Raw genomic sequence first — 16,589 nt, 5'->3', positions numbered from 1 at the left:
GTCACCAGACATTACCAAATGATTACAGAGCCAATCATATACTTCCATATTAAACTACAATAGATCTACAAAGACTGGTTTTGATTTGACATCAAATATGTTTTTATGTTTTATTGGAGAGAACGACGAGCTCTAGATAAGTTTACATTCACATCAAAGTGAATTGATTTTGAAATAAACCATAAAGAATCTCCTCGGAGACTTCAGAACATGAAATATTCAGCGAGCTTGTGATATAAATAAACACATCATCTATAAATAGTCAAACACGAAAATGAACTTTTTAGTATAACTTGTCATAAAAAGATGAAATAAGTACTTGAGATTTAACTGGATTCAGTTGTTTTTGTTCCATATTCTAGCTTTTATCTTATTCTAATTTGTCAATTTTATTATGTTTTATTTCTGCTTTGAAATTGTATCTTTGCTTTTATCTTATTGAATTTTAACTTTGCTACTTTTTATGTTATCTTTGGTATTTTATATTATTTTATTTAACATTTGCTATTTTATTTTTATTTTTTTATCTTATTATATTAAAATTTTTGTACAGTATATATATATTTTTTAATTTAGTTTGACTTTGCTATTTTATTTTATTTTAGCTTTACTATTTTTTATATTTAAGGTTATCTTTTCTAGTTTATCTTTGCTATTTTATCTTGTTTTATTTTATCTTGTTTTATTTTATCTTCTCTATTGTTTTTTTTACTACGCTATTTTATCTTGTTTTTAATTGTATCTTTGCTTTTGTATTTTATTTTACTTTAGCTTTTTTTTATATTTTACTTTGCTCTTTTACCTTTAACATTTTTTCTTCACTATATTACATTTTTTAAATCTGATTTTAGTTTGTTTTTTACTTTTTTAATTATTTTATTTTACCTTTTTTTCTGTTTTTTGGTTATGTTTGCAATTTACCTTTTTTTTTACTTTGCTATTTTATCTTTTTTATCTTGTCTTCGATATTTTATAGAATTCTGTTTTAACTGCTATTTTATTTATTATTATTAATCAAATTTTCCATCTCTGTGGTGAATATAACATCAGTAATGTCAACATTTACAAGACGCAGGATATAGTTTTAAAAATATAAAGGATGTTGGACAAACACGGCTGGAGTGAGCGGCTCTTCATCATGTGATCACACGCGTGTTCAGCTTCTCTTTGTGTCTGAGAGAAGAAAACTGTTCGGATCCAAATCTCCGGAGAAGCTTCGCTGATCCTGGAGTCGATCACGTGACCGACTGTCGTTCTCCACAGGGATCTTCGGGCAGAAGTTGGAGGAGACGGTGAGGTACGAGCGGCGCTTCGGCCTCAAGTTGGCGCCGATGCTGGTGGAGCAGTGCGTGGACTTCATCCGCAAGTGGGGCCTGAGAGAGGAGGGTCTGTTCAGACTCCCGGGTCAAGCCAACCTGGTCAAGGAGCTGCAGGACGCCTTCGATTGTGGAGAGAAACCTTCCTTCGACAGGTGAGGGCGACTGGTTTATTTTTGGTCCTTCAATGCTGAAGTTCACCTGGTGTTGGTCTGCTGGGCGGCAAAGCATCATGGTTGTTGAGGGCATCGTTACTGACAGGGTTGTGACACCTCATGTGCAATGTTGAGTTTGCAAATTCAAATACATTTATTTATACATATATTATTTTTATATATTAATAAAACAAATGGACACTACTTTGTATTTTGTTTTATCACGGGATGTTTCAGAACGTATTACCTGCAAATTGAAAAACGTTTTTTCTGTCCTGACTTATTATTTATTTCACCTTTGAAATCATAGCTACTGACACACATTACCTTTATGTGTTATTTAATATTTTACACACAATTTAAAGTAGAAAATCAGCAATATTGCAATAAAGAGGATAAAAACAACAATGTAACAAACTAGTGATGACTGAGGACGAGAGGATTCAGTGAAACAAACATGTTGAATAAAGAGGATCAAAAAAACAATGAATACCATAATTATACATATAAAAACACATTAAACAACAGTACTAGTTCACACAAAAAAAACATGTAACAAACTAGTGATGACTGAGGACGAGAGGATTCAGTGAAATTTTAAAAGTTTATTTTTACTCAACATTATAGCATAGTATTAATTACATTTATACAATGTTTTAAAGCTTTAAAAATATTGTTGATGGCAGTGACTTCAATGAAACAGTAGGTGGTAGTATTGTATGAAAGTACACACTTTTTTTTATTGAAATGTTGCCATTTCTTTTTTAAATAATTCCATTGAATGGTTGAATTATACGTTTTTTCTAAACAATTCAGTTAGAAAATTCAAATTTTTTTTTTAAAAAATGAATGACTTAAAAAAAGAGATATTCCAATAATTCAATATGAATTTTTGTAGCTTTCAAATTCAATATAAAAATGTTGATATAGAAGAGTCACCAGACAATACTAAACGAGTACCGAGCTACTCGATCAAACTTCCAGCCAATCATGGTGTCAGTAATATACCAACATTTCCATTTTGAGTTTAAAAGGCTACACATTGTAAACATATTGAATTGTATACATTTATATTTGATCCTAGATCCTTATTATCCTGTTCTTCTCTCCCTCGCTGCAGTAGCACAGATGTCCACACGGTGGCGTCGCTGTTGAAGCTTTATCTCCGAGAGCTGCCAGAGCCGGTGATTCCCTTCCACAAGTACGACGACTTCCTGGCCTGCACCAAACTGATGGGGAAAGACGATGAATCGGTAACAACGACATTTGTTTGTCTTTATTTTAGATCAATCATAGCAGCAACAGAGAAGGATGTTTGCAGGTCTGAGGTCAGGGTAGTGTAGTGATAGGAGCTGTTACTACTGATACTGTAGTAACAAGGATATATGTGTAGTATTGTCCAGTACTTGACTCTGGTGTTGTGATAGTGTAGTAACAAGTATATATGTGTAGTATTGTCAAGTACTTGACTCTGGTGTTGTGATAGTGTAGTAACAAGTATATATGTGTAGTATTGTCCAGTACTTGACTCTGGTGTTGTGATAGTGTAGTAACAAGTATATATGTGTAGTATTGTCCAGTACTTGACTCTGGTGTTGTGATAGTGTAGTAACAAGTATATATGTGTAGTATTGTCCAGTACTTGACTCTGGTGTTGTGATAGTGTAGTAACAAGTATATATGTGTAGTATTGTCCAGTACTTGACTCTGGTGTTGTGATAGTGTAGTAACAAGGATATATGTGTAGTATTGTCCAGTACTTGACTCTGGTGTTGTGATAGTGTAGTAACATGTATATATGTGTAGTATTGTCAAATACTTGACTCTGGTGTTGTAGTATTTAAAGACCACATGACTCTTGACGAAGTCGTAACTACTTTCATTTGTTTTCAAACCAAAATATGTCCAAACATCAGATTTAAAAGCTGCTGGAGTCACTGTATCCTCTCGTCCTCATTCCTGTCTGGGATCTCACAGGATTTGATTATTCATTTAACTACCGTGATGACTGCTGCCATCTAGAAGCCAGAAGTTTAAATTGCAACACAAAAATGAACAAACACTGTGAATGTTGGTTGAAAATTTTTATTTATAACATTCAAAGTATTATGAAAGAAAATATTGTGACGTTTATGTGTCATGTTTGTTCAGGAAGTGAAGGAGCTGAAGACGCTGGTTGAAAGTCTACCTCTGGTCAACAACAACCTTCTCAAGTACATCTGCAGGTAAAGTTCGGTTCAAGCTGCGACAGGTAGTGGTGTGTTGATGAAGCTTCATGAAACAGTGTCATGTAGTTCAGAGGTCAGTAGGTGGCGCCATCAGTTTAAAAATGATGTTTCATTAGAACAGTTGTTCAAAACAAATAGTGCAGAGACGCCATCTAGTTGACTCTGAAGATAATGACACTGTTTCATGAAGCTTCATCAACACATCACTACCATCTAGTGGACTCTGAAGATAATGACACTGTTTCATGAAGCTTCATCAACACATCACTACCATCTAGTGGACTCTGAAGATAATGACACTGTTTCATGAAGCTTCATCAACACATCACTACCATCTAGTGGACTCTGAAGATAATGACACTGTTTCATGAAGCTTCATCAACACATCACTACCATCTAGTGGATTCTGAAAATAATGACACTGTTTCATGAAGCTTCATCAACACATCACTACCATCTAGTGGACTCTGAAGATAATGACACTGTTTCATGAAGCTTCATCAACACATCACTACCATCTAGTGGACTCTGAAGATAATGACACTGTTTCATGAAGCTTCATCAACACATCACTACCATCTAGTGGACTCTGAAGATAATGACACTGTTTCATGAAGCTTCATCAACACATCACTACCATCTAGTGGACTCTGAAGATAATGACACTGTTTCATGAAGCTTCATCAACACATCACTACCATCTAGTGGACTCTGAAGATAATGACACTGCTTCATGAAGTTGACGTTTTCCATTTCCACAGATTCCTGGATGAAGTGCAGTCGTACTCAGGCGTGAATAAAATGAGTGTTCAGAACTTGGCAACAGTGTTCGGGCCAAACATCCTGAGGCCGAAGGTTGAGGATCCAGTTTCCATCATGGAAGGTTCGTATTTGTCACTTAATCATTTGTCACTTTATATATGAAAAAATATATATATTTAAAATTCAATTTAAAAATGTCAGTATAGTAGTGTCAAAATATATATCGATATTTTATTTTTTTGGAAAATATATAAAGATTTTTTTTATTTTTATATATATAGATTTTTTTTTTTAAATATATACGTAAAAAATGTTTTTTTAAAGTATATATCGATTTTTTCTTTTAATTTTTTTTTTTTTTTTTAATATATATACATTATTAGAAAATATACATCGGGTTTTTTGGGAAAATAAATATAGATTTTCTATCTATTTTTACATAAAGAGTTTTATATTTTTATTCCAATAATTATAAATAACTAAACTAAATTTTTCAAAAGTTTGAATTAGTATTCAGAATAATTACATTTACAAAATCAAACATTTTCAAAATGAATTAATATATTTTTTACACATAGAGTTTGATGTTTTAATTCAGAAAATAATTGTTCTTAACTTAACATTACTGAATTTGTAGTCTTTTAAATTCAATATAAACATGTTGGTATAATAGAGTCACCAGACATTACCAACAGAGCACAGAGCTACTTGATCCAAATTTTAACCAATCATGTGTTGCGTCGACAATCACATGACGACATGAGGTGTCTTTTTATCATCATTTTCATATTGAATTCAAAAAGGCTCTTATTAAAAGATGTTGAATTTGGAACATTTATTTGTCAATTATTGGATGCAATTATTCAAACTCTATGTGTAAATTGTGTTTAATTCATTTTAAATATATATTATTTTGATTGAATTATTCAATAAAAACAAGGTTAAAAACAAATGATTCAATGATCTGGTTCCAGGTGCTGTCCTGGTCCAGCAGCTCATGGCCGTCCTGATCGGTCAACACCACGTCCTCTTCCCCCCCGACGAGGTCAACGGCACGACCCTGGAGCTGGCGACGAACAACAACAACGTGGAGTCGCCGCGGCGACAGGCCGCCGCCACCACGGCGTCGCAGAACCTGGAGAACAACAACACGGCGCACGTGGTGCGTCAGTGCGTCTGGGAAACCCCCGACTCGCCGCCGCCGCCGCCGCGCCGCCGGCCCGACGACAACGCCGGCTCGCCGCGGTCCGCCAGCCCTCGCAACGGCGTGACGGGACGCTTCGAGATGGCGAGGAGTCCGCCGCTGACCGTCAAGAAGAACCCGGCGTTCAGCAAGGGAAGCGGGATCGTGACCAACGGCTCCTTCAGCTCCTCGGACCAGTACCAGGACAAGGTTCTGACGGGAGGCGGGAGCTTACCGATGCGACGGACCGGGGCGCTCAAGGGCCCCGGGACCAAAATGGGCACCAGCGGCGTGACGGGCGGGAGCGGCACTTTAGGGAACGGGGTCGTCCGGATGGGACTCTCGGGGACCGACCCGGTGAGTCTGAACTCACGTCTCTGGGTCCCCAATGGGTCGGTGACGTTGCGGGAGAACAACAAGACCAGCGAGTGTTCAGATCAGACCTCCAACCAGAACCGCCTGTCCACCTACGACAACGTGCACCTGAACCACCAGAACCTGCAGCACCACGTCAGCAACACCTGCCTCAGCACCAGCGGCGAGGACAAGCAGAGCGTGGACAGCGCCACCTGGTCCACCTCGTCCTGCGAGATCTCGCTGCCGGACAACTCCACGTCCTGCCGCTCGTCCACCACCACCTGCCCGGAGCAGGACTTCTACGCCGGGCACTACGAGGAGATGGAGGGCGCCACCCCGGAGACCTCGAGGACGGGGGCGCCGGAGCGCGACCCCGGAGGAGGAGGGGGGGACGCGGCGGCGGCGGCGGCGGCGGCGGGGGGGAGGAGCAGCCGGGACACCGGCAGCAGGGACAACGGTACCGTAGGGTTCGTCGCCAACGGGGTCGGAAACCACAGCGCCCTCCACAGTCTGGTGGCCGGTCTGAAGCAGGAGATGCACAAGCAGAAGTCGGAGTACGAGTCCAGGATCAAGAGGTAGAGTCTTTGGAAGTCGCTTGAAGAAATAAAAAGAGTAAAATTACATTTTAAGGTTAAAGTTAAAGTTTTTGTTTAACTCGTTTTCACTAGTTTACAGTTTTATTCTTTGAGTAAAATTGACTGAAACGAGAATCTTGACGTGTCGACGATCGCATGAGTATGTTTTTTAGTAGAAAATACCGTCTTTTTAAAAAACGAAAACACTATTCAGACAGTAATAATCAATAGAAGATCAATTATATCCATGATATTTGTTATTTCTGTGGACAGGAAGTGTTTTTTCAAGTAAATAATCCAAAATAACAATTTTAAATATCCCAGAACTATCCGTTAAATTTATTAACTTGAGTAATAAACTTGTTTTGTAAACAGGGTAAACATAATTAAATTATTTAAAAAAAGTAACTTATTTGTTTTAAATGAATGTGTTGACTTCCATAAATATTTAGAATATCATATACTGTGATCATCAGAGGACTAGAGAACTGCTATCAGTTCATGAGGCGTAATTATTTTTAAAAGAAACTGGCATATCTAGATCTACTACCTGAAAGACTGAAAAAAAAACACAGATGTTGATTACATCTAATTTACATTTTTAAATTAACGATAATAAATATTATAAATATTATATTTATATAAATATTCACAGCATTTGCTCATTTGTTTGTTGCAACTAAACTTCCGGCCTCTGGATGGCAGCAGTCATTACCTCCTCCGCAGCTAAAGTAACAAGAAAATCATGCAATAACTGAGGACGAGAGGATACAGTGACTCCAGCAGCTTTTAAAGCTGATGTTTGGAGATATTTTGGTTTTAAAAACAAATGAAAGTAGTTACGACTTCGTCAAGAGTCATGTGGTCTGTAAATACTACAACACCAGAGTCAAGTACTGGACAAAACTACACATATATACTTGTTACTACACTATCACAACACCAGAGTCAAGTACTGGACAATACTACACATATATACTTGTTACTACACTATCACAACACCAGAGTCAAGTACAGGACAATACTACATATATATACTTGTTACTACACTATCACAACACCAGAGTCAAGTACAGGACAATACTACACATATATACTTGTTACTACACTATCACAACACCAGAGTCAAGTACAGGACAATACTACACATATATACTTGTTACTACACTATCACAACACCAGAGTCAAGTACTGGACAATACTACATATAAATCCTTGTTACTACACTATCACAACCCCAGAGTCAAGTACTCGACAATATTACACATATATCCTTGTTACTACACTATCACAACACCAGAGTCAAGTACTGGACAATACTACATATAAATCCTTGTTACTACACTATCACAACACCCGAGTCAAGTACTCGACAATACTACACATATATACTTGTTACTACACTATCACAACACCAGAGTCAAGTACTCGACAATACTACAAATATATCCTCGTTACTACAGTATCACTGTATATTGTATTGTTGACCCTGTATCGTGATACGTATAGTATCGCCTCTTGCCAATACAGATCGCTATCCAAAAGTTGACTGTATATTCAAATATATTTAAAAAAGTTGTCGAGTTAATCTTACTGGAGGTCATTGTCATCGTTCATTCATCTCGTAACATCTACACACTGTGACCTAAATAAAGTCTTCTGATAAATAATGGTCAAATTGTGATTGGTCAAAATTATAAGCTTTAAATCTTGAGTGATTTTGAGTGTTCTCACTTGTGGTCCCTGCAGCCTGGAGCAGCGTAACCTGGAGCTGGAGTCGGAGATGGTGAGTCTCCACGAGGAGCTGGACCAGGAGAGGAAGAAGTTCACCATGGCCGAGATCAAACTGCGAAACGCCGAGCGGGCCAAAGACGACGCCGAGCGGCGCAACCAGATGCTGCAGAAGGAGATGGAGCAGTTCTTCTCCACCTTCAGCGACCTCACGGCGCCCGGCGCCGACCCCAGGCGACCCGACCGCAACAACGCCATCTGGATCCAGTAGAGAAGACTTTAGCGACGGCTCCAAACGGGATTTGGGCGAACGCTCGTACAGAGAAGGTTGATGTTTTTCAAAGTTGTTGCACTGCCTGTTGGTTGGAAGGCATCAACTGGTGTGATGTCGCGGCTCATCTGTAAATACGCTTCTATTTAAACGTCGCTCACTGTAACCAAAAAAACTCCTCCGTGTCCAAAGCGGCTTTTTCGTCCGATGCAGCGTCAAATGTACGTCGTGAGAATTGACGTTAAATGTTTATCCGATATTTAAGCAACGTTGTGTGAGATTTTTATATTAAGTTGTTGTTTTTCCTTGCACTTAAGTGTTCTCTTGAGCAAGGCGGTACTGAATGTCGTGAGTGTATAGTGTCGTCTTAACGTGCCTGAGCTTGTGTCGCATCGACTCTATGACCAAAACACACAAAAAAAAAGAGCCTGTACTGTAAATACTCTGTAGATACTGTAGCCATGAGTCGCGTGGTCTGCGCCGTGGTTTGAGCTGGAACGAGTACGGCACGATGGAAGAATATAAGAATATGTATTCTTTGAGTCTGTAATATATTATTTGCACGATGGTTCGGCGGCATTAAACCCAGTTTTAAACAAGTCTTGAGTCTCGTGATGGTTTTCACTCGTAGCTGTTGAATGTTTGTTAAAGTTACTTAAAGGTAGTTAAAGGTATATTCTTACTTCTGTTCTTTTGCCTTAGAACGCCTCGTATCGTGAATAATCATGATTTACTGTATATCATATTTTGATTAAATTTTATATATATATAATATAACATTGACATTATTCACAGCCATTTTTGTGTTGCAATTAATCTTCCAGCCACTAGATGGCAGCAGCCATTACCTCAACCGCCGCTGAAGTAACAAGAAAATCCTGCTATGACTGAGGACGAGAGGATGCAATGACTCCAGCAGCTTTTAAAGCTGATGTTTGGACATATTTTGTTTCAAAAACAAATGAAAGCAGTTCCGACTTTGTCAATATTGATGTGGTCTGTAAATACTACAACACCAGAGTCAAGTACTGGACAATACTACACATATATACTTGTTACTACACTACCACAACACCAGAGTCAAGAACTGGACAATACTACACATATATCCTTGTTACTACACTATCACAACATCAGAGTCAAGTACTGGAAAATAATACACATATATACTTGTTACTACACTATCACAACACAGAGTCAAGTACTGGACAATACTACACATATATACTTGTTACTACACTATCACAACACAGAGTCAAGTACTGGACAATACTACACATATATCCTTGTTACTACACTATCACAACACAGAGTCAAGTACTGGACAATACTACACATATATACTTGTTACTACACTATCACAACATAGAGTCAAGTACTGGACAATACTACACATATATCCTTGTTACTACACTATCACAACACAGAGTCAAGTACTGGACAATACTACACATATATACTTGTTACTACACTATCACAACACAGAGTCAAGTACTGGACAATACTACACATATATCCTTGTTACTACACTATCACAACACCAGAGTCAAGTACTGGACAATACTACACATATATCCTTGTTACTACACTATCACAACACCAGAGTCAAGTTCTCGACAATACTAAACATATATACTTGTTACTACACTATCACAACACAGAGTCAAGTACTGGACAATACTACACATATATCCTTGTAACTACACTATCACAACACCAGAGTCAATTGCTAGATAATACTACACATATATACTTGTTACTACAGTATCACAACACCAGAGTCAAGTACTTGACAATACTACACATATATACTTGTTACTACACTATCACAACACCAGAGTCAAGTACTGGACAATACTACACATATATATTTGTTACTACACTATCACAACACCAGAGTCAAGTACTGGACAATACTACACATATATACTTGTTACTACACTATCACAACACCAGAGTCAAGTACTGGACAATACTACACATATATATTTGTTACTACAGTATCACAACACCAGAGTCAAGTACTTGACAATACTACACATATATACTTGTTACTACACTATCACAACACCAGAGTCAAGTACTGGACAATACTACACATATATATTTGTTACTACACTATCACAACACCAGAGTCAAGTACTGGACAATACTACACATATATACTTGTAACTACACTATCACAACACCAGAGTCAAGTACTGGACAATACTACACATATATATTTGTTACTACAGTATCACAACACCAGAGTCAAGTACTTGACAATACTACACATATATACTTGTTACTACACTATCACAACACCAGAGTCAAGTACTGGACAATACTACACATATATATTTGTTACTACACTATCACAACACCAGAGTCAAGTACTGGACAATACTACACATATATCCTTGTTACTACACTACCACAACACCAGAGTCAAGTACTGGACAATACTACACATATATACTTGTTACTACAGTATCACAACACCAGTGTCAAGTACTCGACAATACTACACATATATACTTGTTACTACACTATCACAACACCAGAGTCAAGTACTGGACAATACTACACATATATACTTGTTACTACACTATCACAACACCAGAGTCAAGTACTGGATAACACAGAGAATTTAAATAAACATGAAAAAGACGAGGGACACGATCAAACAAGATCAAAGTTTTCTTTATTTTCAATCACATACATATATTATTTTTACATACACAGTTCCTTTAAAATGTGTTTACAGTAACAGCTTCCGTTTTTTCTTCAACATTTGATTTTGAAATGCTTGTAGCCCAAAGCTTTGAAAACAGCATGAAACAGTTACAGAGTAAATTTTCTCAATCAGACATCGTCAAAGAAAAGAAAGAAAAACCAAAAAAAAGGGGTGGAAGGAGAATCGATAGAAACGGCACAGAGTAAGAAGAAAGTGTTGGAACGACATCCACCTGATTTCAGACGACAGGTTCCATCGTTGTGTCGCCGTCGGGCGGAAATAAGTGTTTTATTCAAACGTCACCCGGAGCTTCCTCCCTGTCTGAGTAAAGTGATTATTGCATTGTTGGCTTGTTGTTATTTACAAGATGACGAGAGCCGGCGCCGTCCGGGTCTCACGGCCGTCGTACCAACCAGCCTAACGCTCTTCAATGGAAAACAAAACGTCATTTTGTCAAATAGAAAGAACCGACTCGTGGTTCTGTGTCGAGACTCAAAACTGTGACGCACACGACACTCGCCGACATTCCCGATCGCATCGTCATTCGTGTCAAATGCTGGCTTTGAATTGAAGTCACGGTGAAACCAAACATTTCTACATTCAGTCGTTGCTGTGATTCGTCTCTTCAGTCGGCGCCGACGACAACAACATAAAGAAAAGATACAAAAGCACCTTTTTCTTTCTTGAAGGGATAGTTTCGCCCGGAATTCAAGTGTCGCACGTTTTCTACTCGCACTCGTGTCGACTATTGTTGGGATTATTTTCAGAGTAATCTGTTCTTTTTAGAGTTATAGACGAAAATGCTAATGTAGCGACTGATGCTAATTTATCTTCGTCATCATCTTCGTCCACAAAGACACTTAAAAAACATCAAAATACTGCTCGGCTGTAACGTCCCTCTTGGATTGAAGCCTCGACATGAGGAATTGTTCGGGAAAAAAATGGAATAACGTGATATTTCCTGTATGTGTCGCATGTTAGCCTTTTAGCTTTAGCTACAAACAAGCTTCAAATAAAGACTTTTAAGATTTTTTTTTTTGGAACAATTCCTCATGTCGAGTATGTAGGAAATTGCAGAGCAGAAGTTTGAAGGTATTGGTTGTTTTTAAATGTGTATTTTTGTTTATTAAAACAATTTTCCAGTTTATTATCTCTTGCTCAGTTAAACCCAAATTTCTACAAGTGTAATTGAGAAGACTTTTTTATGTTTCATATTTCAATGATGTTCATTATTGTATTGCAATTAAACCTCTGGCCACCAGATGGCAGCAGTCATTATGTCCTCCACAGCTAAAGGTACAATAATATCCAGTGAGATCTCGAGGTGATGACTGAGGACGAGAGGATACAGTGAGTCCAGCAGCTTTTAAAACTGATCTTTGGACATATTTTGGTTTCAAATTGTTGTGTTAAATATTAAAACAATTTCCGGTTTATTCTCTCTATGCTTACCTCAGAAATGCTCAGTTGAGGTCAAAACATTATTTTTATTTTTTTAATTTAAACTAATTGTACTTAAATTATGATTTCTTATGTTGTAATTTTATCCTCAATTTAGTTTTTTCAATCGTCATCGTTTTTTTATTGTTCATATTTTAATGATAACTAAACTTCCGGACTACAGACGGCAGCAGTCATTACGTCCTCCGGGGCTAAAGGCAGAATAAGATCCTGGCGATGACTGAGGACGAGAGGATACAGTGAGTCCAGCAGCTTTTAAAGCTGATGTTTGGACATATTTTGGTTTGAAAACAAATGAAAGTAGTTACGACTATATCAAGAGTCATGTGGTCTGTAAATACTACAACACCAGAGTCAAGTTCTCGACAATACTACAAATATATAGTTGTTACTACAGTATTACTATATATCGTATCGTTCACGACCGTCATATGAACAAACACTTTTATCTATAACTCTAAAAAACAAGAGATAACTCTGAGAACAACTCTTGGTCGACGAGTGTTGAGTAGAACACGAGTGACGGTTGAATGGAAGGCGACTCTATCACTGGAGTAACAATAGAATTGTCTGGTGGGCGTGACGAGAAGTTGACATTCAGAAAACAAGGGATGACTGAAGAGGAAACGTGTGATTGTGGTGAAAGCTCGAGTGAAAGTATTTTTTACAGCATAAAGAAGTTCTGAAAGTTTCACCCTGTTTAGTAACTTTAGCTCCGGCCAGACCCTGAACACGAAGCCGTGCAGTAGCTTATTCTGGAGACCCCGCGGTAACCCCCCTTTATTTTAGCCATGGGTGGGTGTGTGAGTGACAGTCCAGAGCTGAAGACATCCTCGGGAGTTAACAAAATAAATGTACTTTTATTATTATTATTATTATTATAATTACAGGCCAAAACACGTCGTGTAGATATAGAGACGTTAGCATTAGCATTAGCATTGTTTACATGCGAGTCACTTGTACATTTAAAAATATATATATTTTCAAACAACAAGTAAGAAATGGTTTAAGACTCTTTAACATGTCGTCGATTACATTACAATTTCGTTTTTGTTTACATCATAATTCGGCCCCTAAGTACAGAAGTATATCAGTGACATCGGAATATTGAAGGAATAATTTTAACATTTCAAATGTATTTATTGAAATGTTTTTCGTTTTTTTAAGCATTCATTTGATTTGATCATTTTCTTTTTTTTTTACTTAGTGAATTTAAAAATGTCTGTATTGTTCTTTACATCATTTAATTCAATAATTTGTATATTGAATGTTTTTTTTAACATATTAATATTATAAGTCTTTTATAATAATAAAAGAATAAAAGACTAATTTAATGAATTAATATTTTCTTAATCTGTGTATTATTGTTTACATTTACAGTTTGATATTCTACTTTTATTAATTCAGAAATAAATGTTCTAAATTCAATTTCAATTAATTTGTATCCTTTTAAATTCAATATAAAAATATTGATAAAAAATAATTTGACACATACAACTCAATATTGTTAAAAGAATAATTAAAAATGTGACAAAAAAAATATTTTATTAAAAAACTACTTATGAAAAAAATCCTGAATATCGATCATTTAGTTGCGAAATATTGGAATTTGAGCAAAATATACGTGTAAAAAGAAAAGCATTTTATTTTGAAAATCTATATGGTTAAAAAAAACTTGTTTTATAAAATATAAATAAATAAAAATATAAAACTAATTGAACCCTCAAATGAAGAAATTATTGACTTAAATTATTGAAAAATATAGATTAAATAATAATACATTTATTCATAACCTTCTAAATTCAATTTACAAATGTGCAACCAGAAAATATTTAAAACTAAAAAAAGCTACTAATTTAAAAATCCTGAATATGAGCAATTTATTTGTGAACTCAATAAATAAATAAATAAAGTTCTACCTTAACTAACTATTGGGATTTGAAAAAATATATTTGTAAAAAGAAAAGGATTTGGAAAAACAAAAACTTGTTTTATAGAAAAATAAATAGATAAAGTTAATTTAACCTTCAAATATATAAATGATTTAACTAAATTATTGAAAAAAAAGATTAAATAATAATTCTAAAAAATTCCAAAGCCAAAATTTCAACCTTTTTTCTAAATTCAATATTCGTATCCTTCACTGTAAACTTCCATATAAAAGGCCTCACATGGCGGTGGATTTATATATATATTTATATATATATTATATATATATATATATATATATATATAAATATTTATATAATATATAATAAAAAAAACAGGGTGTTCGTCCCTTCAAGTCTTCAGCTCTGACCTCACACACACACACACACACACACACACACACACACATGTCACCTGTTGTTAGTTCACAACACATGAAGAAAATATACATCTGTTAGCATACAGTGAGATTAGCATCGTTCTTAAATCTAATCATGCAGGAGTACAGTGAGGACGGGGGGGACGGGGGAGGACGGGGGAGGACGGGGGAGGACGGGGGAGGACGGGGGAGGACGGGGGAGGACGGAGGAGGAAGGAGGAGGACGGGGGAGGACAGAGGAGGAAGGAGGAGGACGGGGGAGGACGGGGGAGGAAGGAGGAGGACGGGGGAGGACGGGGGAGGAAGGAGGAGGACGGGGGAGGACGGGGGAGGACGGAGGAGGAAAGAGGAGGACGGGGGAGGACGGGGGAGGAAGGAGGAGGACGGGGGAGGACGGGGGAGGACAGAGGAGGAAGGAGGAGGACGGGGGAGGACGGGGGAGGACGGAGGAGGAAAGAGGAGGACGGGGGAGGACGGGGGAGGAAGGAGGAGGACGGGGGAGGACGGGGGAGGAAGGAGGAGGACGGGGGAGGACGGGGGAGGACGGGGGAGGACGGAGGAGGAAAGAGGAGGACGGGGGAGGACGGGGGAGGAAGGAGGAGGACGGGGGAGGACGGGGGAGGACAGAGGAGGAAGGAGGAGGACGGGGGAGGACGGGGGAGGACGGAGGAGGAAAGAGGAGGACGGGGGAGGACGGGGGAGGAAGGAGGAGGACGGGGGAGGACGGGGGAGGACGGAGGAGGAAGGAGGAGGACGGGGGAGGACGGGGGAGGACGGAGGAAGATTGGGGAGGACGGAGGAAGACGGGGGAGAACGAGGGAGGAAGGAGGAAGATTGGGGAGGACGGAGGAAGACGGGGGAGGACGGGGGAGGACGGAGGAGGACGGAGGAAGATTGGGGAGGACGGAGGAGGACGGGGGAGGACGAGGAGGACGGAGGAAGACGGGGGAGGACGGAGGAAGATTGGGGAGGAGGGAGGAAGACGGGGGGGGGGCCGGAGGAGGACATGGGAGAACATGGGAGGGCGGAGGAGGACGGAGGAAGATGGGGGAGGTGGGAGGAAGACGGGGGAGGACGGAGGAGGACGGGGGAGGACGGGGGAAGACGTAGGAGGACATGGGAGAACATGGGAGGACAGAGGTGGACGGGGGAGGACGGGGGAGGACGGGGGAGGACGGGGGAGGACGGGGGAGGACGGGGGGTGAACCGAGGCTGAGGTGAAATCAAAAGAAGGATCTCAGTGTTACTGGCCGTCAGTCCCGCTCGCTGTACACAATTACAATATTTACAAAAGTGCAGAAACTGGCGACTGTGACGTCGCACAAATGATTTGGAAAGAAAAAAAAAAGGCAGACAAACGTGAGAATAAATGCTAAGAGGGGGGGAGGGGGGGGTCGGGGGAACACCAGCCAGTGCTCGAGAGGATACGCGTCTTGAGTGCCGATCTTAGAAGCAACTACCGTTTCTTTAAATATGGAGGTTCAGAAGGACAATGCACAGGCTTTGGATTTTTTTTTCAACAA

General features: G+C 38.7%; 1 protein-coding gene across 4 annotated transcripts in view; it reads left to right on the top strand.

Moving 5' to 3' along the window:
• The window catches only part of arhgap24 (Rho GTPase activating protein 24), a 72,760-nt gene extending 63,599 nt beyond the window's left edge, over nt 1–9,161 (top strand). For all 4 annotated transcript variants that reach the window (XM_087790630.1, XM_087790632.1, XM_087790631.1 and 1 more), the window contains 6 exons: nt 1,264–1,471; nt 2,592–2,724; nt 3,623–3,696; nt 4,461–4,582; nt 5,436–6,576; nt 8,326–9,161. In XM_087790630.1, coding sequence (XP_087646756.1) covers nt 1,264–1,471; nt 2,592–2,724; nt 3,623–3,696; nt 4,461–4,582; nt 5,436–6,576; nt 8,326–8,578 — 1,931 coding nt within the window. In that variant the 3' untranslated portion in view covers nt 8,579–9,161. The remainder of the gene's footprint in view (nt 1–1,263; nt 1,472–2,591; nt 2,725–3,622; nt 3,697–4,460; nt 4,583–5,435; nt 6,577–8,325) is intronic.
• The last annotated feature ends 7,428 nt before the right edge of the window (nt 9,162–16,589 follow it).

The sequence above is a fragment of the Callionymus lyra genome, chromosome 5, assembly GCF_982586985.1.
Source record: "Callionymus lyra chromosome 5, fCalLyr1.hap1.1, whole genome shotgun sequence".
Lineage (NCBI taxonomy): Eukaryota > Metazoa > Chordata > Actinopteri > Syngnathiformes > Callionymidae > Callionymus > Callionymus lyra.
Note: the sequence above shows the minus strand (reverse complement) of the source record. Positions and strands in the feature narration are given on the sequence as shown.